The sequence below is a fragment of the Plectropomus leopardus genome, chromosome 8, assembly GCF_008729295.1.
Source record: "Plectropomus leopardus isolate mb chromosome 8, YSFRI_Pleo_2.0, whole genome shotgun sequence".
In the NCBI taxonomy this organism is placed as follows: domain Eukaryota; kingdom Metazoa; phylum Chordata; class Actinopteri; order Perciformes; family Serranidae; genus Plectropomus; species Plectropomus leopardus.
The window spans coordinates 15,697,784-15,719,217 of record NC_056470.1 but is presented as its reverse complement, the minus strand read 5'-3'; the positions used below and the strand labels follow the sequence as shown (position 1 = coordinate 15,719,217).

The 21,434-nt window shown below is 38.7% G+C and overlaps 2 protein-coding genes across 2 annotated transcripts; both read left to right on the top strand.

Annotated features, from left to right (window-relative positions):
• Positions 1-2,508: 2,508 nt before the first annotated feature.
• gpr157 (G protein-coupled receptor 157) lies at positions 2,509-10,375 on the top strand. Its single transcript, XM_042491018.1, has 4 exons — positions 2,509-3,115; positions 6,237-6,450; positions 7,500-7,694; positions 8,351-10,375. The coding sequence occupies exons 1-4, from the start codon at positions 2,739-2,741 to the stop codon at positions 8,567-8,569; spliced, it is 1,005 nt and encodes a 334-aa protein (XP_042346952.1). The 5' UTR covers positions 2,509-2,738; the 3' UTR covers positions 8,570-10,375.
• A 3,673-nt stretch (positions 10,376-14,048) lies between these two features.
• slc2a1a (solute carrier family 2 member 1a) lies at positions 14,049-21,128 on the top strand. The gene is made up of 11 exons (XM_042492352.1): positions 14,049-14,109; positions 14,261-14,359; positions 14,463-14,623; positions 14,711-14,835; positions 15,896-16,048; positions 16,144-16,457; positions 16,623-16,733; positions 16,815-16,916; positions 18,464-18,539; positions 18,743-18,870; positions 20,588-21,128. The coding sequence occupies exons 1-11, from the start codon at positions 14,065-14,067 to the stop codon at positions 20,810-20,812; spliced, it is 1,539 nt and encodes a 512-aa protein (XP_042348286.1). The 5' UTR covers positions 14,049-14,064; the 3' UTR covers positions 20,813-21,128.
• Positions 21,129-21,434: the final 306 nt, after the last annotated feature.

Below are 21,434 nucleotides of genomic sequence, written 5' to 3'. Positions count from 1 at the left end.
CTCTGCTGCCATCTTGTGACTGAACGCAACCTCCCAGCATGCTTTTGTCTATTTAACACTGCAGCAAATTTTTACTGCCTATACTTTTCCCCCTCACTGAGACAATTTAAAATCCCTTTTGGCTCACCATTACTTCAGATTCTTTATTTTTCAGTGCAAAAGCATGTTTTTGTCACCAAATTTAATTTTGCTTCATGAGATATAAGGAACTACCCCCAGTACTTCACTGCATGCATCTTTTCACCATCAGTTTCTGGCTATGATAATGGTGGGATTTTGGAGAAATTTAAAGAAAACATGCCTTTACATTACAACCCACTTGCAGGTTTTGGGGTTCTGAGGGTATTTAAAATAAATACAAAATTCAACCATTTAAATCTTAATGTCTTAACCCTAAGTTAAATCAAAAATCATAACTCCCTCCCCATAGCTTGAAAAATTATCTGAAGTGCCTCCCACATTGTGCACCACCGCCGCAACTCTCATAAGTAACAAACAGTCCCTAAGTACATTTTCTAAGATTCACTCCTAATTTTTCAGTTGCAGCCTAATTTCTTAAGTATGTCTGTAAAGAGGGTTAATAAAAGTTACATAAAGACTGATTTATTCATTTGTGTTGTTTGTTTTCACAGTGTACACGCATTTTGTAATTATGGAAAAGTTGTTTTATAAACCACTTTGCACTGTGCAAAAGCAGCACTTTCAGACCCTTGAAAAAATAACGTTTCCACACAAACACAGTAGACCTAATGAGTGCAGATGAGGCAGTAAGGCCTAGATACCAGGTGCACACTAATTTAGGCTTTCACAGACGCACAGAGCAAACGCAGCTGGCTGTAAAGTGTGCTCCTGATTTAAGATGCAAAATGCTTTGTCTTCAGAATCACAAAATCTTTAGCTGCTTCATTGTTAACACTTGATGGAGAATGCTCTGTATTTTGGTCATTTGTGAATCTGATGATAATGCAGATGTGTTTGCTGCAGACTGCAGGGAAAAGCCACTGCATTGCTGCAAACACAAAAAGGGGTTGCAGTTTGTACAGGGCTGCAGCAGTGCAGTAGCAGTAAAATCCTGCTCTCACACAAGGTCGCTGCTTTATGGCTTTCAATCTTCCTAAACTTTAAATCTTAAACTACAATTACAAGGCCACCAAAGAATTAACAGCTGCTCAACACAAAGCGCAGCAGACATAATTCATTACTCAAAAACGTCTCAAATGTGTACCTTATTATGTGATCCTTATGAACTGCTTAAGAAGTAGGACATCTATTTTGAGGTAAAAGGTGAGCGCCAGCAGCACATTTTAATTAAATTTGTATTATGATTTCATTTAAAAAAGTCTTTTATTACCCAGAATGCAGACATGTCTCCGTTCACTGAGGGTGTCAGTCTCAGGTTTTCTACAATAGAGAGCTTGCATTTTTGATGCTATGTGTTATTTATTATTTATTTATTTTTGGCCTTTTTAAAAATGAAGTATGTGCTTCATCTACATTGTTTAATTGTGTTTCAGTATGAATTCAGATCAGTTAGCAATAAATTACAGAGTAAGGGAATATTGACATTTGACATTGACATTTACTTATCAAAAATCACTCACTGTCTCCAGGTCCTAAAAGTGGGGGATTTGCTCTTTTCACTGTGGTACGCAACTTTAAATTAAAACCTTTAGATGTTGCAGTATTCGTTGGACAAAACAATTTACCTCAGAATCTCAAAAACTGTGACTGCATTTTTTATTTATCAATTTATCTTAATGAGTATACAATTAATCTAGCTAACACAAAAGGTAATTGAAAGATTTATTTATAATGAAAATTTGCTAGTTGCAGTCCTAAATATATTTTTGGGATGACTATTGGTGCTTTTATATATTTAAACACAGGAACACACATGACATTAGCAAAAGAAAATCTCTCTACAGCTCAGTCTGCTCATAGGCTTTCACTACACAAAATAACACTGATACCTTTTAAAATGTATTAATAAATCAAAGCCTTGCGCAAATGTGATTTTTCAATACTCTTATCATTTTACTGTCTTAGCTTGTCTCATTTTATGTTTTTATTTACTCTTTTCTATTTTTACTGTTGTAAGTTATTTGTTTTTATATGACTGTTTTATTATCTTGTGCTTTGTAAAACACTTTTACTGTTTTGACAGGCTTTATGTGCAACAGGACAGAGATCTAAAGGTTAATGGGCACTTTTTGTCCATTTTCCTTGTTAAAATAAATGAATAAATCAGGAGGCAATATTCTATACGTGCCTGCTAAATGTTGCTGGTGCTTTGTGTTCGGCATGCATGAATTGAAAGTCTTTTGCTTTTTATTATCATGCCAGGAATGGAAAAATATACAAGATGTACTCTGTGTTTATGGGATAAACTTGTCATAGCTTTACAAGGATTACACGTTAAGACCACTGAAGCTACAAATAGCCATCTATGAGTCTGCCCATAAGCTGACTTCTGCTTTGGGTTCCGGTTGGCGCAAGAGGATAAAGCGGAGAGGGAGGGGTGAAACACGGGGAGAAAAGTTTGTTTGGCTGCCTCAAAAGCAATGGACGGAGTTTGTTAAATCATATAGCTCGACTCGCCTGGTTTACTAAGAAAAAAAATGCGGAAAGACTACATACTAGTAATGACTAAAACGTACAACACGATAGCCTAGTCTGCTCGGGGGAGGAGTGTTTACAAATGTTGCTAGACGTTTAACGGCATCTAATCACACTGAGCGATGGCAGATGGAAATCGGACGGTTGTGTACTTGTCTGAGCAGGTGATAGTGTTGTGTTCGTGTGCGCTGTCGTTTCTGGGCTCTTCGCTTATCATCCTCACCTTCGTTATTTGGTCAGACTTGAGGACGACTCCGAGGAGACTGCTGGTGTACCTCTCGGTGTCCGACTGGCTGTCCGCCGTCTCCTACGCCTTCGGGGTCTGGAGAGTTTTCCACACCGACTCGCTGGAGTGCGTCGCTCAAGGAGCCATATCTACTTTCGCCAACACCAGCTCCTTTTTCTGGACCGTGGCCATCGCTGTTTACCTGTATGTTTTTATCGTGAGGTCCAGCCAGAGGGTCGCTGACAGCTTGGTGGTGTTTTTCCATCTTATTAGGTAAGTAAGTACGTTTGTTACCTGTACCTGTCTTTTCAGCTGCCACGCTAACTGTTTCTGAATTTTCTGGGCTAACGGTCACATAAGTTTGTATCGATGAAGTGGGATGCCGCCAAATTGTATCCTGATGCATTTTGGGAAATTAACCTGGTGAAGACTAGAGCTCGCCCAATTTTGGACGGTATTTTGTTTGAAGTAGTTTTCTGTGTTATACTGGTTTAGTTAACTCAGAAGAAAATGAAGACTGAATTTAAAACGACAAAGTTAGTCTAGCTACTCCAAGCAGCGCTTCGAGCTATGTTTCCATGGTAACACGTTATAGTCCACCACAAAGGGGCTCCGCGTGCAACTAATTGGCGAATTATTGGACCTGTCTTCACATCCTGGATTTATTGTCCTGGTTTTACGACTAAAACCCTAGGCACTAATTGTAATGTATATGTACAATATATTGTTTATTGCATATAATATAAAGGCCTGTACAATATATATTCAGAATATATTCAAATATGCTCAAAATGTGCTCCTAATATAGTCTAAAAAGCCAAAGAACCGCCTAAATGATCATTAGGAAATGTAACCATAATCATAAATAAACTCAACAAATTGCTTTCATTATTATCACTAACTGTTCTAGTCTTGTATTGTGGTGTGCTGCATTTCTACATATGGTTTGTCCAAGTTGTGAATAGATCCAATCAATGTAAAGAATCATTTTATTACATTCATAATGTAGAGTTAATCACTGTTGATTTTTATACTTTTTGTAAAGATGTATGTTACATAAAATGGCATAGAGTATGCACTTTTTCTGCGCAGCCCAATCACATGCTGTCTTCCTTAAAAATGCATTAATTCATCAAATCTTTGTGAGAAGACTTTTGTTTCAAAGTCCTCTGAAATGGGTAGTTCGGGTGTTAGGTTCCAAAAAAATTCCTCTGGGGGGGAGGGACCCCCAGATATGAGGGTTTGGTTGCAGAAGCTGTCTCTACCACCATTGCCACCAATTGTTAAAGAAGTGATTCTGGCCCTGCTTCAAATCTAATCTGAACATCAGTACGTGCTCATAATGATGCACAAACTAATTTGGTGCTTGGCAGTTTAATTTAGCAGTATTTAACCTCAATCTCTTAGCAGGACAATAAAAACCTGACTCTCAAAAGATTTCCCCCAGTTGTTTATCTTCTATGGTAATAAGTCAGACAACCAATGTAAAGGGTGTTTAAATTGTATTTCTACTGTAGTCTGCCATGATTGAATAATCTAATATACTTGATATACTTAATTACTTAATATACTTTAAACTAGACTTGATTAAGAGTGTTAGCTCTGAGTTACCTTTGTAAAATGGTCTAAACCTGATGTCTCATTACACAAGGCCAGGTCATACAGCACCTTTCAACAACAAGGCAAATTGGAGCTTTCTTTAAGACATAAAAATACATTAAGACGAGAGATAAATGGACACACGACAATACAGAAAGACAAATAATAGGCTCTGGTAGTTGAAAAGAGTGAAATGAAACAGAAGACAAAGACATAAGATAAATTTGATTAAAACAGAACAAAAAAGAGAATTAAAATTGTGGATGCACAGAAACTTCCTGCTATTTCTGAAGAAAAATTTAAAAGAAGTAAAGGCCATGAAGTCAGTGACAGCATTCAAAGAGCCTCACTTTGGTGTCAGTTCTATTGAAGTCAATGGAGTGGGCATGTTAAATCACACTATCGGCCATCATATCTTATTTGTTTTGACTTTGACTGTAAAATCCCTCCACCAGAATAAAAAAAAAACACATTAAATGACGCTTACTGACATTTATTTTATCTAAATATGCACATTCTTTTCCTTATTATTGGTCTCCAAACATTATGGGTCTGCAACAGGGACATGAGATGCAGCTGCCAGACAGTGTTGTCCCTAGCATCACGACTTTTCTTTCTCTTATAGTTTTCTTTCTGTGCTTTTCTACTTTCAGGATAATGCACCAAATATATGAATTAAGAAATTACATTTTCATCATATTTGCTCTTGTATTTGTTCTACAGCAGGTGGATTCTTGAGAGCGTCACATTCAGATGCCTTAGCAGTTATCGCGTGAAGGGAAAACTTCAACAAAGTTTTCAAATAACAAAATGGGAAAAATTGACTCCCTTAAATTATCATGAATGTATTTAAAGGCACAGAAATGTAAACATTAACAGTAGTCATTTTTAGTTTATTTGTGTCTCTCTTAAACAGATTAGATTCCAAAAATGATTAGATTTAAAGTGAAATCATGATTTATGATATTGACGTGGGACAGAATTTTGACGTATTTCATTGTTTTCATGCATAATTATCACGTATGAGCCGACCAGCTAAAAACATCATCATACGAGGTCCTGTTGTTTCTAAGCATCTATTTGAAGGTTGTTAACAGGTTCAGCTGAACACTTGTTTTATCGTTCCTGTGTGTGCTCTTGATCGGCATATGTGTTTCATCCTTTGTGCCCGTTTTCCTTCTGCACATTAACGAGCTGTCCATGTTTATTGTGAAGATGTAAGGAGGGAGCTGATTCACTGTGGTGTAGCGTTGTATAATTGATCTATTTTTGGACACAAGAACATTTTCCCCCCTGGGTGCGCCTCAACAGTGTCTGCGGTTGTCATTCTAATTTTGTTTCTGTGAATGTTCAAATGCTCCATTGAACTGAAGATTACACAACAGAGCCATTCACCGAGGTTTGTATATATAACACACACATACAAGGCCCAAAGCACTGTGGTATTTATAGTGATCAGCCATGTGCTGCTATAAAAGTATAGTATTCTTTTAAATTGGTGTTTTTAGGGAAGGGATAATGCTTCAGGGGGAAGCATTGCATGCAAAAGTGCTGAAATCATTTTGTGGTTTCATACTAAGACAAAGCAACACAACTGGTATGACTCTGCTCTGTGCACCGTTACACAAACAGGCCTTAAGCACAAGATAATCTATCACATGGTGTCACATGTCTTTTCCACATTTGTGGATGCTGAATCCACCAAACATCTATGTACAAACTTTATAAAGATAGGAAGCTGACCTTTGAGGAAGTTATGTCTAATCCTCTCTAAACCCTCTGTGTTGTGTTGTAGCTGGGGCGTACCTCTAGCCATCACTGTTGCAGCCGTTTGCCTGAACAAGATTGGCTATGACGCGTCAGAGGTGTCGGTGGGCTGGTGCTGGGTCAGTATCCACGCTCCCGACCGGGTCCTGTGGATGCTGCTGACAGGAAAGATCTGGGAGTTCCTGGCGTACCTCACCCTGCCGGTCCTCTACATCCTGATCAAGAGGCACATCCACGTAGCGGTAAGGTTAACCAGCTAGTAGCTGTATTGTTTCTGTGTAGCTTAAATAAATTGGTGGTTATAGTAATAATTGGTGGTAATAAAGTAGCCCCGATGAAATAGTTTTTCAGTAGAGTACCTCCCGACCAGCACAAAACATTTTAGGTAGAAGCACACAGCGAATAAATGTAAATGTGATTGCGTTTGTTGCAGCAGGTGACAGTTTTTACAGCTATGAATGATTGCAATAGGAATGCCTGAGATTAAATGTGATTATTTTTCTTAAATCTCATGTACCCCTTGCAGTACTCCAGAGCATCCCTACTGGTACCTGCACCCCGATTTGAAAGTCACCGAAATAAACAATCGAAAATATATTTTCTAATATATTATTATTATATAATATAGTAGTAGTAGTAGTAGTAGTAGTAGTAGTAGTGGAGTTTACATTTATATTATCATATTATACAGTTGAAAAAAGAAAGCACATATTTTAAATTGTTTAAAGAAACAGATATGGACATAAAAAATGTTCAGAATTTTTAAATCTGCATCTGGGTTTGGATCACCATCAAAATACACATAGTGATAGATAATAATAATAATAAAAACATTGACATACTAATTTTCTTTCTCCAATGTTAAGAATTAATTTAAAAAAGACCAAAAAAAAAAAAAACAAAGTTGTTAGCTAGCCCTTCCCCCCATTGTTGTTTTTCATGATACTTGATTTTTTGCATTTGTCTAATTTTTATTTCTTCTGTTCATGGCAAAGCACAACAGTCAGAATCACAATCAAACCGACTGTAATACACATTCCATGGCCAAAAAAGAAGCAGGGAAAAGAAAAAAAAATCTAATTTGCCTGCCTCTTTACACAAATACCCAATTTACAGCAAATATTTGTTCTTTGGTCATATCTGCCTCAAGCAGGTGTCATATTGTAAGAAAATCATCTGCTACCATTCTCCACATTCTAAACATCAATTTATTTATGCTTCATGTTTTGAAATAATACATTTTTTGCAATTATGAAATCTGGTGTCACACTGTGTACTTTCTCTGACGCAGCATGCTGCCCTGTCCGAGTACCGTCCCATCTTGGCCAACAGGCCGCTGTCACACTCCTTCTCCTCCATGGCTGATATGAAGCTAACACTCATTCCCATCATCTTTATTGTCCTCCGCATTTTGAGCACAGTGCGCTTTATTCTGCTGCTAGCCGGCTCTTCGGCCAGACAGAACCCAGTGCTGGTCACTCTACATGTGAGTTTCTTTTAAGCCATTAATGTCCTGTGAAGAAGATGTCTACTAAGCTCCATTAATCTCTATTTTGAATCTCAAATTTATCATATTTGATATGTTCTTCTGTTGATACTGTTATAAATTGTGTGTGTGTGTGTGTGTGTGTGTGTGTGTGTGTGTGTGTGTGTGTGTGTGTGTGTGTGTGTGTTTGTGTGTGATGTTTGTGTGATGTCGTGATTGCATTCTGTTAAGTCTGTGAATCATTACACATTCATTATGAAAAGTTCCTTTTAAACTGGTATTTTGGACATCTGAAAGTACCATAATAACTTAAATGGGTTAGAAATGGAATGAAGCCTTAATAATGTAATACTTTCCTGGACATTTTCATTACATCGTATTGTTTCCATGTGTTTTATTTGATACAATTAAATAGTTTGTTAAAAAATGTGCTTTTTTTTTTTAAACCAATCAATTCAAACAAATATTATAGTAATATAAAAAACGTTATCATATGACAGAGTAGCTGAACTCATAACATGATGTTATCTCTTTGTCATTTAATAACATGAAGATGTTTCGTAACATTTTACATCCATTAAGGGACACTATTCCAATGTGATAATTTATTTCTGCTACACTCTCTCCTATAACAGTCTTTTGTTTGGACCCAACAGGGAATTGGCAACACCTCACAGGGAGCAGCCAACTGCATCATGTTTGTGTTACTTACAAGGCCAATCCGCACTCGCCTCTGCACCGCGCTCTGCTGCTGCTCCAAGCGTCAAGCAGATGTGCAGCGCTCGCATGACACCCCCCACAGGCTGCTGCCGGGACAGGACACCACCACACAGAGAGAGGCAGACAGCACCGGTCGATCCGGGGCTGATAGATGATATCCTGTTGACGAGAGGACGAACTAAGGTTGACGTGAAGGTAGCAGTGGAGGTCTCTGCCTTACATTGAGCCTTATTACAGCAAGTGCCTGTTATGAGGGTTGGAGATTCTGCAGGTGCATGCACATCTGTTTCACAGAAACAGTCACATGTGTGCACTTTGGGTGATGAGCAGATGCAGCCAAACTATGCACCAGCATTTGATGAAGCATTTGAAGTGTTGCATTCTGAATATGTTGCACATGGATACGGTAGTTTTACAGGTGTGCTGTAGTTTAAAGTGCCGTCTCACTTTAAGTTGGTTTTTTTTATACATGTTTTCTGAATTTTGACAGGCTGGTCACTCATTTAAAAGACAGTTTTCAGCTTTATTTATCACGTACTGTGTAGATTCACTTACATTCTGAGTTAATGTTCCGTTTTTATTTTTTTCCGTTGAGTATCCAGGTACTATATTTATGGGAAAAAATTACCCACATTTCAGTGCCGGTACAAGATTCTTCCTTTAAGTGATGAACTGATACTGAACTTTCACAGAAAGCTTTGAATGATGATCCAACCAAAAGCTGATCTTTCAACTATCGAACAGTCTGTTGGCTTGGAAGATGGGTGTGAAACATTTGTGGTACGGCTGCAAACAACAATTATCTTCATTGTTGAATAATCTGATAAAAAAAAAAGTCAATCAGTGTTTCAGTGTTTACCAAAGCCCAGAGTAAAGAAGTAAATATACATTATATAAATACTGATATTTGAGAAGCTAGAATCAGAGAATTTTTGGTTATTTTCATGTTGAAGAAAGATTAAACCCATTTACTGATTATCACATTTATTGGAGATTAATTTAATAGTTGACAACTAATTGATTAATCCATCTGTTGTTGTGGCTCCAGTTTTTGGTCAGTTTTAGTTTATCTCAGAGTCAGTACAATACTTCTCTACTCATTGTTATGCTAAAATATGGCTCAGTAGTCTGCTTATTACAGAGTTTTAGTCATATTTTGGTGAATCAGAGTTATACAAAGTTGTGGATTAATAATGTAGAAGAAAATAATGCCGCTGGTGTGATCATCATTTGTATAAAATAATGAGCAAAGCCACTGTGACCCACCCATAGGTTTGTGGAGTTTAAATTTCTGCTGTCACCATCTTGGATTTTTGGAGCTAGAAGTGATTATATTTTGACAAGAGGATGGAGTTAACCCTAACATTTCCTGCTAGTTTGGATAGCGCAGTGAATTTACATAGATGGATAGCCTAACCGTAATAATGCCAATGCTAATTTTCACTGGCAGAAAACAGGCTTAATACCTTTCAGACAAATTGTAGCTACCTGAAAAACCGAACATCCAAGTCCTTAAAGGTACTTTTAGTGCAACCAAACACTGAACAAGACCATTTAAGGGGAAAATGTTACAATGAACTTTTATTTCCAAAGTGAAAACCTGTCCCCATTACTATCCTTCATAACTGGCATGAATTAAAGTTGCCCGCAGCTGTTCTTCTGTTATTGGGCAAACTGCAAACTTTTTACAGCCATCTTTTAAGCAAGATATAAAAAAGAGTGTTTTTTCTTTGTGTTTGTTTACATTTTGGGTAGTATTCCCTGTAATATGTTGTGCAATGTAACTTACATATCAAATTCCAACTTATGTCCCATTTAACTTTGTTGTGTGAAAGGTTTTTGTGCAAGAAACTTGATAACATTTGATTGTCTCTTTAAAGAAAAGTGACATTATATGGGTCAGTTTTCTGTCAGAGGTCAATTTACTTAAAATGCATTAAAAGTTACATTGAAATCTTAAACTATAATGCTCATGTCCAGTATTAATTCCCTTGATGTCTTTGTCTTTACCTGTTGCCTAACTTCATAGTTTCAACATTTTTCTGACAGCAGTTGCAAAACCCCATCAGTGTTTGACATGACACCAAAATTAACTCAAAATCATCTCTGTCATCGTGGTAAGGTTGCGTGACGTGTCATCACATGCTATCCTTCCTCCTTGAAACCCGAGCCTTCTCTGTGAGCCTCACTTCTCCTTTGACCCCTGCTGTTGTTGGCTCCCGTTTCCTCGTCTGAGCTACTGACCGGGCGCATACCAACGAAGAGTGTGAACCCTCTGAACTCCACGAGGGCTCATGGAACCAACCTGGCTTACAAAAACAACGCCACTTCCCATAGTTCCTTCAGCTTGTCTGAGATCCATTGAGTTTTAATGAGCCTGCCACGGTGATGATGAGCTACATTAAAATAAGATTCATTACTGCGGTGTATGTTTGGAAAGGCGAGGACAGAGAAATTCCACCTTGTTGAAAGCCAATTTTCTCTTATCCTCAAGTGATTATTGTTTGCTTGGCTCTCACAGAGGGCATGCACCTGTTTGGGTTGTGAAGGTGGCATTATAGTAAGTGGATTTATGGCACTTGTGTGGTCTGTTTGATGAATTAGGCAGTGCAGAAGTGGGTAATATTGTTGTATTAAGCCTTTATATCAGGTCAGGCAGAGTTTTCATTACACTGTAATGTTATGAGGGCAGTTAGTTCTCATGCATCATATAAGAACATGGAGACTTTATACTGTTTACACTAAAAATATTAAAAACATAAATACACAGTTTTTATAAGATAAAGATTTTTCCGTGAGTCTAATTTTATCTGCAGTCCAAAGTAATGTGACACAGTGCAGAGGTCACTCTCAGACAGCACTGGATACAACATCTGGGAAAAGAGAGGAAGTGAATGCTGTTTATGCTGATGACATCCAAAACTGCCAGTGAGCAGTTTTTCGTCCTTGAGGACAGCAGAGGCCGCACAGACGACTGACACTGTGCTGTATTTCCTGCAGGAATTAATCCATTGTGCAGGTTCTGAGATTTGGCTGACTTTGAAGTAACAGAAGCCCGGGGAAACATTTAAGGAGGGGGTTTCTGCTCTCTCCTCCGCTGGCTCTCTGCCCACTTAATTTATTAAGTTAAAGAGTACCAGCGAGCCGTACCACGCTGCACGGGGTGACTATTCACCAGTCAAGATAATGGAAGTCATTTTTTCACAACGCGGGCTGTTCATTTGGCTGCGTCAGTGTTTCTCAGAGCCAATTCTCAAACACACACTGTCCAACAAAAGCTAATGGGCGATAGTTCAGAGCTGCAGCAGTCTATTTAAGTTAGAGGTGAAAGAACATTTAATACATGCAGAAAACATCAGATACACAAAGACAGAGGCTGCTGCTACAGATTCTGTGTGTGTGAATAATTAATATATTAAAATGACACAGTGGAGCTGCACTTTGCCTCTTACATACTGACACGTCTTTTTTCTTCTCCTTCTTTTTGAATTTTCAGATGCTACCGACCACAGCATCAGCTTCAACGACTGTTAACTGCTAACACTGCAACTGCTGCACATATACTAATAAAAGGTATACCATGCAGAATTTTCCTTAGTATGTATTCCCCCTTAATCATCACTTATGACCCACTAGAAGTGTGTGACGGTGTATATATCTGCAGAGACTCTGCCCCTCTGCCTGTATTCTCTTATTTTCTTCTTATTTTGCTGTGTTTGGGTTTGGGTTGTGTTTTGGGGCACAGTTCATAGGTGAGGTGGGTCTTTATGAAAAGGTAGCACCCTGCAGGTGCCTTTTTGGAATCAACATTCTTCACGAGGGAGCTAAGAAAAACATGAACACAGAGCTGAAAAACTGCAAATATAGCGCACAAGAGCAAATTTTGCATTGGCACTCACTTTCAGTCTTGGTGGTGATAGCGCTCACAAAAACCAGGCCAGCACTGTGAACAGAAACTATTTGTTTTAACCTAAAAAAGTTAGTTTTACACATAGGTTTTAAAAAAAGAAATACTTTTCATATTTATTCATTATTTTTGTTTGTTTTAACAAGTAATTGTGAAAATTTTAGTTCAAAAATAAAATTAGGTTGTCATTGCTTATATTTAGGATGAACATGATTATTGCTGGCCTCCATGGTCTCCCCTTGCAGCTGGGCCTCAGAAATCCTTCCCCTTTTTTCCCCTCCTCCATATTGAAAATTATTATCATAACTCACAGTTCCTGTCTAGTATACATTTAAAAGTCTCATATCATAAACACACAATGAGAATGCATGAAAAAACTGAATCTCATGAGCTGATTGTGATGTTTTTTCTAAAGTCCACAGTAAAGCTACCAGACCTCTAAGGCTTACAGCTCGGAGCTACATTTGCTGCATAACCTACCCCAGTCTCTGGCTGAACTGTGTGCAGTCCAGTTGCATTATGGGAAACTATAGGTGCCTTATTTTGACAAGGAAGAATGTGTGTAATAAAAGAATATGATATCTCCGGTCCACTGTGAGTGTGGCAATATTATGGAAGATAGATGACAAATTCGGTGGAGAATTTAATGTTCCCCATAGGATGGATCCTTAACTTTTCTTCAGTGCAATCATCAAGACAACATTTTATTTGTCTAATTATGTGGTTTAGAAGTGTTGGATATAAAGTATTTTATTTTTGTTGATGAAAAAATGTATCTGTTAACAAGCTGTTTGGCAGTATATATAAGCACAACTTGTATTTTAAAAAGTCTGTTGATTCTTATAATTTTTTGTAAAAAACTAAATAAATAAATAATTAACTGTATAAATACTGTATTTAAATGAGGGGCCTAACAAAAAAGAAAGTTGACTTGTGTTTCAGTTAAATTCTCACAGCTCATCTTGCTTTACTTAAAACTATATCTTTTGTGACACACATAATTTTGACTTCTAATAATTGCTGTTTCCCACCAGCATTATCCCCTCACAGACACATACTGAGTATCAGCCTTGTTTTTGCAGCGAGGCATGCCTGAAGCACATAACATCCAGCTTTAAGAGCAAACAGCCTCGAGGCCTTTGTATTGACAAGCGGACTCTGCTTCAGAGATAAAAGGCAGTGCAGCACGTGACAAATCCCAGACAAAATAAACATAGAAGAGATTCACAGCTGTGGTGTTTGTGCCGAAAATTAATCCGTTCAGTAATCAGTGTGAGATGAAGTGTCTTCAGCTAAATCCTTCAAATTGTACAAGGATCAACAGTGAAGTCTTTGCCCACTGTCTGTGATTTCAGCATTGTGTCCCCACTCTGCACTAACACCTCCTCTGTAATCCAGTCTGCAGGTGAATGAGCAATAAAGACGCTCATGTGGCGTTATCATTTTTGTGATTACATAACTTCATAATGACAGCTTTAGATTTCATCAATTTAACAAATTTAGTTGAAGGTGCAATAAAAACATCAGATATGAACATCTAGCATGAGGCAGTGTTTAATATATTGAGTGTGTTGCATACAAAACTTCCTGTACCTGAGGGCACAGTCAGCAACATTAAAACAAGCCGAGCCGTAAACCACTGCAGTGCTCTCTGATCTCGTGTCCAAAGGGCAGAATCCGGTGGTGCAGCAATAATAACCAAGTGTGCTGCTATTATTGCTGAAAGAGAGTCTAAACACAGCCATGGCAAAGAATGAGGAATGGGGAAAGCCTGAGGAGAGGAGAGGGGTGAGTTAAACATCAGGTGTGATTATCACCACCATCACATCGGTGTTTGTTTTGTCTGCTCCCTGACAGTGTGCAAATGTGGCGTAATCATGATGGATGGTGTTTGTGTTGCACAAAGAGGCTTCACACAGTGTGCTGATGTCCCCGACAGAGATTAACTGTGGTGCTGGCTTTGGCAACGCTCATATCTGCATTTGGTTCATCCTTCCAGTATGGTTACAATGTGGCTGTGGTCAACTCTCCATCACCGGTAACACAAGCAAAGACACAAAAGCTTTAACACACAGTGATTTAGCAGCCAGTGTCACATACATGATGATGTGTTTCTATCAGTCTTGTCCTGCTCTCTTCAGTTCATGCAGCAGTTCTATAACACCACCTACATGGAGCGTTACAACAGAGCGATGGAGGAGAACTTCCTAACTCTGCTGTGGTCCCTCTCTGTGTCCATGTACCCTCTGGGAGGCTTCTTTGGGTCTCTGATGGTGGCCCCTCTGGTCAACAAACTAGGGAGGTAATATGTCCTTTTTATCGTCATGCACATTAAAAACTGTACACTTGTTTGTCTAACATGACTTTAAATGCACTCTCCCTGTGAAAGGAAGGGCACCCTCCTCTTCAACAATATCTTCTCCATCGTCCCCGCTGTGATGATGGGTGTCAGTGAGATCGCCAAATCTTATGAGATCATCATTGTGGCGAGGTTTATAGTGGGCATCTGTGCAGGTCAGATATGTTTGACTGTTCTAACAACTGTTTGGCATTTGGACTTCATACATCTATCTACAATTAAAATTCCATATTTTATTTATTATACTTCAAATGTGCAAAAAGGCTTTTAATAGAATTAAATAGAATAGAAAGACTAGAAAGTCTTTATTGTCATTATACAAGTACAATGAAATTTAAAGAGCTGCTCCCGAGTTGCACCAGCAATATACACTATAAAACATTCAAGACATATATTATAAGACTTTTTACAACCCTATAAAATCACTATAAAACATGATTTAAAAAACAATTGCCATAGCAGAGTGGTAGTTGGGTATTGCACAGAGTGAGGTTGAGTTTATACGCATAGAAGTGACACTGCAGGTTGCATTCACAGTTTCAGTGCAGGTTTAAGTTGAGTATGGTGACAGCTTTGGGGAAGAAGCTGTTCCTGAGTCTATTCATTCTGGACCGTATGGACCTGTAGCGCCTGCTAGAGGGCAACAGGTCAAAGAGGCGAAACCAGGATGAGTGCTATCCTTTGTAATATTTATTGAAGGGCAATGATTCTTTATATCACTGTCTTGACACTGTGCAATTATTTAAATTTTCTTCTAACTCTTTAATGAAGGCCATATTAAATATGTTACACATTGTACATATTTTATATATTCTTATTGTTATTCTTGCTTATGTCTTGTTATTCATTGTTGTAGCTTTGCATATATATTGATATTTTTATATTTTTACCTTACGTACTAGTTTTATATATTGCATTGTAGCATAAGGCACATTTGTATAATTTACACACTTTACTCACTCTGCACATTATCCATATTATAATTTAAATATTCACATATTAGTGCTAATTGTTCTTACATTATTACATTTATATTTTTACACACTTGCATACTAACCATATTATACATTCTTTATTTTAAATATTTAAATACTTACATACTGTGCTAATTGTTTACTCTTACTGTATTTCTATTATTTCTATTAATAGAAATAATATTTCTATTTGCATATACTTGTGTTGGTGCTTGATTGTATATACGTTTACTATCTGAAGGTCTCTCATCCAATGTGGTGCCCATGTATCTGGGAGAACTCGCTCCCAAAAACCTGAGGGGAGCCCTCGGCATCATACCACAGCTCTTCATCACCATTGGCATCCTCAGTGCACAAGTGCTGGGCATCAGAAATATACTGGGCAACAGCACAGGTAAATGTTAGACATCTTCATTCCTTAGATGTTGAATCCTTGACAGCTGACTCTAAGGAGAGATCTTTTAATGTGTCTTTTCTCCTTGTGTCCAGGTTGGCCCCTCATGCTGGGTCTGACCGGCATCCCTGCCCTGATGGAGCTCCTGCTGCTGCCTTTCTTCCCAGAGAGCCCCAGGTACATGCTCATCCAGAGAGGAGATGAGAAGACAGCAAAGAAAGCTCTGCAGCGCCTGCGTGGCTGGGACGACGTGGATGCAGAGCTGTCAGAGATGCATCTGGAGGACCGGTCGGAGAGAGCTGAGGGCCACCTGTCTGTGCTCAACCTGCTGTCCCAACGCTCTCTGCGCTGGCAGCTGGTCTCCATTATTGTCATGAACATGGGCCAGCAGCTGTCAGGGGTCAACGCGGTGAGCTGGGCCTGTTCTCCTCCACTCTGACCCACTGATGACTCAGATATAATGCTGCTTTAACTCTATTCAAGCACTGTTGCATCTGCCTTCTCATGTTTTAACTCTGTCCTTTAACTCCTAGCGTATAATTTAACCATAATGCATTTCTCTCTCCCTCCTCAGATTTACTACTATGCAGATAGCATATATGCCACTGCAGGAGTCAAGCAGAATGACATCCAGTACGTCACAGTGGGAACAGGCACAGTCAATGTCTTCATGACCATAGCCGCTGTAGGTACCCTGCTAATATATCTACTTGCTTGATCGTATTGGCCGGAGAAATTGTTCTGAACAGTTAATTTGTTTCACCAGGTCTTTATTGTGGAAGCTTTGGGACGACGGCTGCTCCTCCTCTGTGGTTTTGGGATCTGCTGTGGAGCTTGTGTGCTGCTCACTGTCGCTCTCAACCTCCAGGTACCATGCGAAAGCGTTAGTGTTTCTCACATCCTCAACATGTTACTCTGCTGTCCTCTAGTGGTTTAGCAGACCAAACCAACTACAGTTTCTCAACTTTGAGGTCAGGAGATTTGTTATGGAGACTGTCATGGGAGATTTTTAAAACATGTGACACATAATAACATTGTATTTGAAACAATGAGATGAAAGTCCTGACATTTAGCTTTAATTCGAGGAGGATTACATCCATATCTCGTGAACTGTGTTCGGGATTTTCCTCTTTGGTGTGCATGAGTCATATTTTTAGGAGACAAAATTTGTAGTGGAAATTGAGATGCATTTATTTTAAATCATCATAACTGATTGCAAATCTCCAACCCACAGATCAGCAAACACTTTATATTTTTCCTGAGATAAAATGAGTGGATGACAGATTACAAAAGAGCCCAAAAGGTGCCAAAAAAGGTTCTACTACACTAATGTTTATGTTTCTTGTAATGCCTGGCCTGGCCAAAAACACCATAGAAGCAGATATTGTTGTATGTTTCACAACCACTAGCACTGTGTCAGTCACTGCCACTTACAAACCAACAAGCAATCAAATAACATAAACATATAAAAGATACGTAATACACTTTACTATTCTGATACGTCTGCTAGTCGCCAAATTGATACACAGTAGACTCCTCATCTGAGTTTGACTGAGACTCAAGCATGTATGGCTCTTTGGTTTCTTTAACATAAGACATCTTGAGGCGCACTGCTCTTTCAGCCGTTCTTATTCTGAAGTCATCAAATGCTGCAGCTTTGTGATTTCGACACATGATCCGGACGCCAGAAGTTACCTTTTGTGTCTGCGTGGCCAGTTCCAGAAATTCTCAATGAGGGAAAAAGAGTTGATCTGCATCTGGCCCCTCTTCAGATTTTTTTTTTTAAACTTTTTATATGGAAAAACCATGTTAAACTAAATATTAATCATAGCAGACTATTTTCACATACTTTAAAACGCGCCTGGAGGGGAACTTTAATGAATTAGCTGTCGTCCTGAGGGAGAGAACCATTGCTGTAAAGCTGAAAGTCAGCGCCATACAACTAAAATGACCTGAAACATAAACACATTCATTTCCATGGTCAGCACTTTAACCTCGTGTGCCAGTGTGCTGGAATACAAAGCCAAAACAACAGGAAATGCGTCACCGTGCTGCATTTTTACTGGGCTATAATTTAAATATATCATATATTGAAGCACCATCTGGAAAATAAATGTGATGACTTGACGTCTGCATTTGCCGGGGTCATGAGAATATGGCGACATGAAAACAGAGTCGCCCACCACTGAAGTATGAGAAAGCACTGGCATTCAGACAACCACAAAACTAGCTGTGCCCTCCCGTAACCCTGTAATCTCACCTGGACCCAACATTTTCAGACAGGCATCGCTTTCAACATCACAGGGGGTTTAAATCTTCCCACACAGAGCAGCCATTTGTTACGTTTTTGTCCATGTTTGGAAACATCAACATGACTAATTAATGATAACAGCAGCTGTTTCTCTGTGTTGACAGGAGACCGTGACGTGGATGCCCTACGTCAGCATCACCTGTGTCATCATCTATGTCATAGGGCACGCCATAGGACCCAGTGAGTCTGACCCCACCGGTGGTTATTTACACACATACTGATTACAACAGGGTGCTCCATTAGCTGAAGTGTTGTTTGGATGTGTTCAGACATGTAATGATGTATGTCGTAAATCTGCACTGAGACATCCTCAGTGTGACCCTTAAGAGTGATGATGTGTCTCGGGTGTTTTGGTTGTGGTTAACCACATCTGTGCTCTCTAGGTCCCATTCCTTATGTGGTGACCACCGAGATGTTCAGGCAGTCGGCCAGGCCCGCCGCCTTCATGGTCGCAGGCTCCGTCCACTGGCTCTCCAACTTCACTGTTGGCCTCATTTTCCCCTTCCTAGAGGTCAGTTACACAACTTCTAAGAACTCTTTCATTGGGGGAATGATTGATTATTATTTTGAAATTAGTAATTAGTTACAGATGTTTTTTAAAGTGTAAACAGCAGAGCAATCTCGCTCACATCCTGACTGTGATATGATAACTTAAACTTTATTTTGAATTACTTTACTTCAGTATGTACGGTATGTCTGTTTTAAAATTGGCATAAAAGCTTTAATATAATCCAGTAAAAATGAATATGAATTCCTCAACACTTTTTGTGCCAAGTGGACTAAAAATACAACTTTTCAGTCATGGATCGTCGTCAAGCATCAAACTCACTGTATAAAACAACGAGTGCAATTACATGGACATGAATATCTCACTTCTGATTGGTTTAGCGTTCATGTGTTTCAATAGTATTTCGTTATTGAGAAACCTAAAGATGGAGTACTCTGAAGGAAACTGGGATGTATACAGAGAATATGAATAGCCTTTTTTCAATATGCTCACGTAAAGACCATACCCCGAATATGATCATAACCAGGATAAACCTCATTAACATCATGTACATACTGTATCTATATGTTAGGATCATGCACACCTGAGACAAAAATATTATCACTTATTGACAATAAACATATTCATAATGAGATTAAATATATTTTAAAGCAACAGTTTGGGAACTTATCTGATTTTTGTTTGTTTTTTTACTTATTGGCAACCATCTTCTACTTCACTCTCTCTACTCACTCTTCGAAATAAGGCATTTATAAAGCACATTTCATACACAGAGAGATTAAAACAATCTGATTAAAAATGAAAGAGAGAGCGATATAACAATAAAAAAATAAGCAAAAATAACAATAAAAGTAATTACTTAATATATATATATATAGATACAGATATATAATGATGTGTTTGTACTTTTTTTCTATTTGCAATAATTCTCTATACTGTCATCAGAGTGACTGTAACAAACCAAAACTTCCCCCCTGGGGTTCAATGAAGTATTTCTGATTCTGATAATAAGACCTAAGGTTTTAAAAATGTTTAGTTAAAAGCACTTGTGAATAATGTCTTCATTTTTTTTATTTAATAATAAGGTTTCCAGAGTTCCAGAGTTCTTCCTGAAGGGCCAAGGTTCTGCCCAGAACTATTTGCCTCTGAAGTACCTTTTTTGAAGAAAAGGTTCTTCAATGATGATGTGGTTCTCTTAGCCCCAAGTTAGCCTACCACCTGTCATACTGTTATACTGTCATAACAAAGGCATATCTTAAAGATGCTGATATGTTTCAGTGTTAACACTTTGCATTGATAATATCGGACTGTGGATAACTGATCCATTCAGACTGATGTATCATTTCACCTGTAGAAACTAATCATGGTCCACTATGTTACTAAAACAAGTGTGATGCTCTAGCACAGGTGGCATTAGTCCCGGTTTATGACGAACACTTTGGTTGGTGTGTTTTTTCCGATGGACTGAGTGGTGTAATCTAAAGAGATAAACACAACCATTACCCAGTGTCATGTTTATTTCCTCTCGAGATCAGATCTTCAAACCACAAAGCAAACAATGGAGGAATTTAGTTTGAATAAGAGAAACCCAAAAAAGAGCATTCTAATAAAATAAGCCACCTTGGCTGCTGTTTAAGCCCAACCATTTTAACATATTTACAGCATAGTTTCATCTTGAGGACTCACTCATCACATTTCCTCTCCCTCCTCCTCCCTCCAGAGAGGTCTGGGCTCCTTCAGCTTTGTCATCTTTTCCGGCATCTGTCTGGTCACACTGATCTACATATGGCTGGTGGTCCCGGAGACCAAGAACAAAACCTTCCTGGAGATCAGCCAGATGTTTGCCAAGAGGAACAAAGCTGAGATTAAACTGGGTGATGGGGATCTGCCACTGAAAGAGAGCAGAGAAAGCCTAGAGGACGCAGTGAGGGTCACAGCCTTCTGAGGAAAAATGAGATCATTCAGAGGACAGGAAGTCTTCACTCTGGGGACAACTGTAACAGACTGGAAATGTTTTAATTTCGCCTCTATTTTCTAAGGGATCTTTACATAATCTGTTTTTGTATTGTTTGTGGCTACAAAGCATCCCATTTCTTATTTTTAAAGTACAACCTCAGGACAGAGTTAGAAGTGGCTGCGTTTGAAGTCTTCCCCTGTGAAATGGGACAATCCCTCAAGACCCCGATATGTCATCAGAAATCGTAGTTGCTGATGTTTACGCAGATGCATGTGCGTTGCCTGATGTCAATATGCCGTCTTCTGCTGTGGCGATGCCTCTTGTGCAGGCTTTAGGCTTCCTTTTGCGACTGTCAGGAAGCTTGCGAGAGAGTTGTGCAGGGATGAAGTTATTAGCAGGCTAGCCCTGGAATCAGAATTGCACTGGTTAACTCAACAAAAATAACAATGAGATTTTTGCGTTTGAGTGGTGTTGATTGCATAACACAAGCCCTGTGGCAAACTGAAGTTTATGATTCATTTTGTTTAGCAAGACAATTTTCACAAATAATTTCCGAAGAAAATGAAAGTAAAAAGCTAAGCTACAAATGAACTACACCATGGCTGCATGA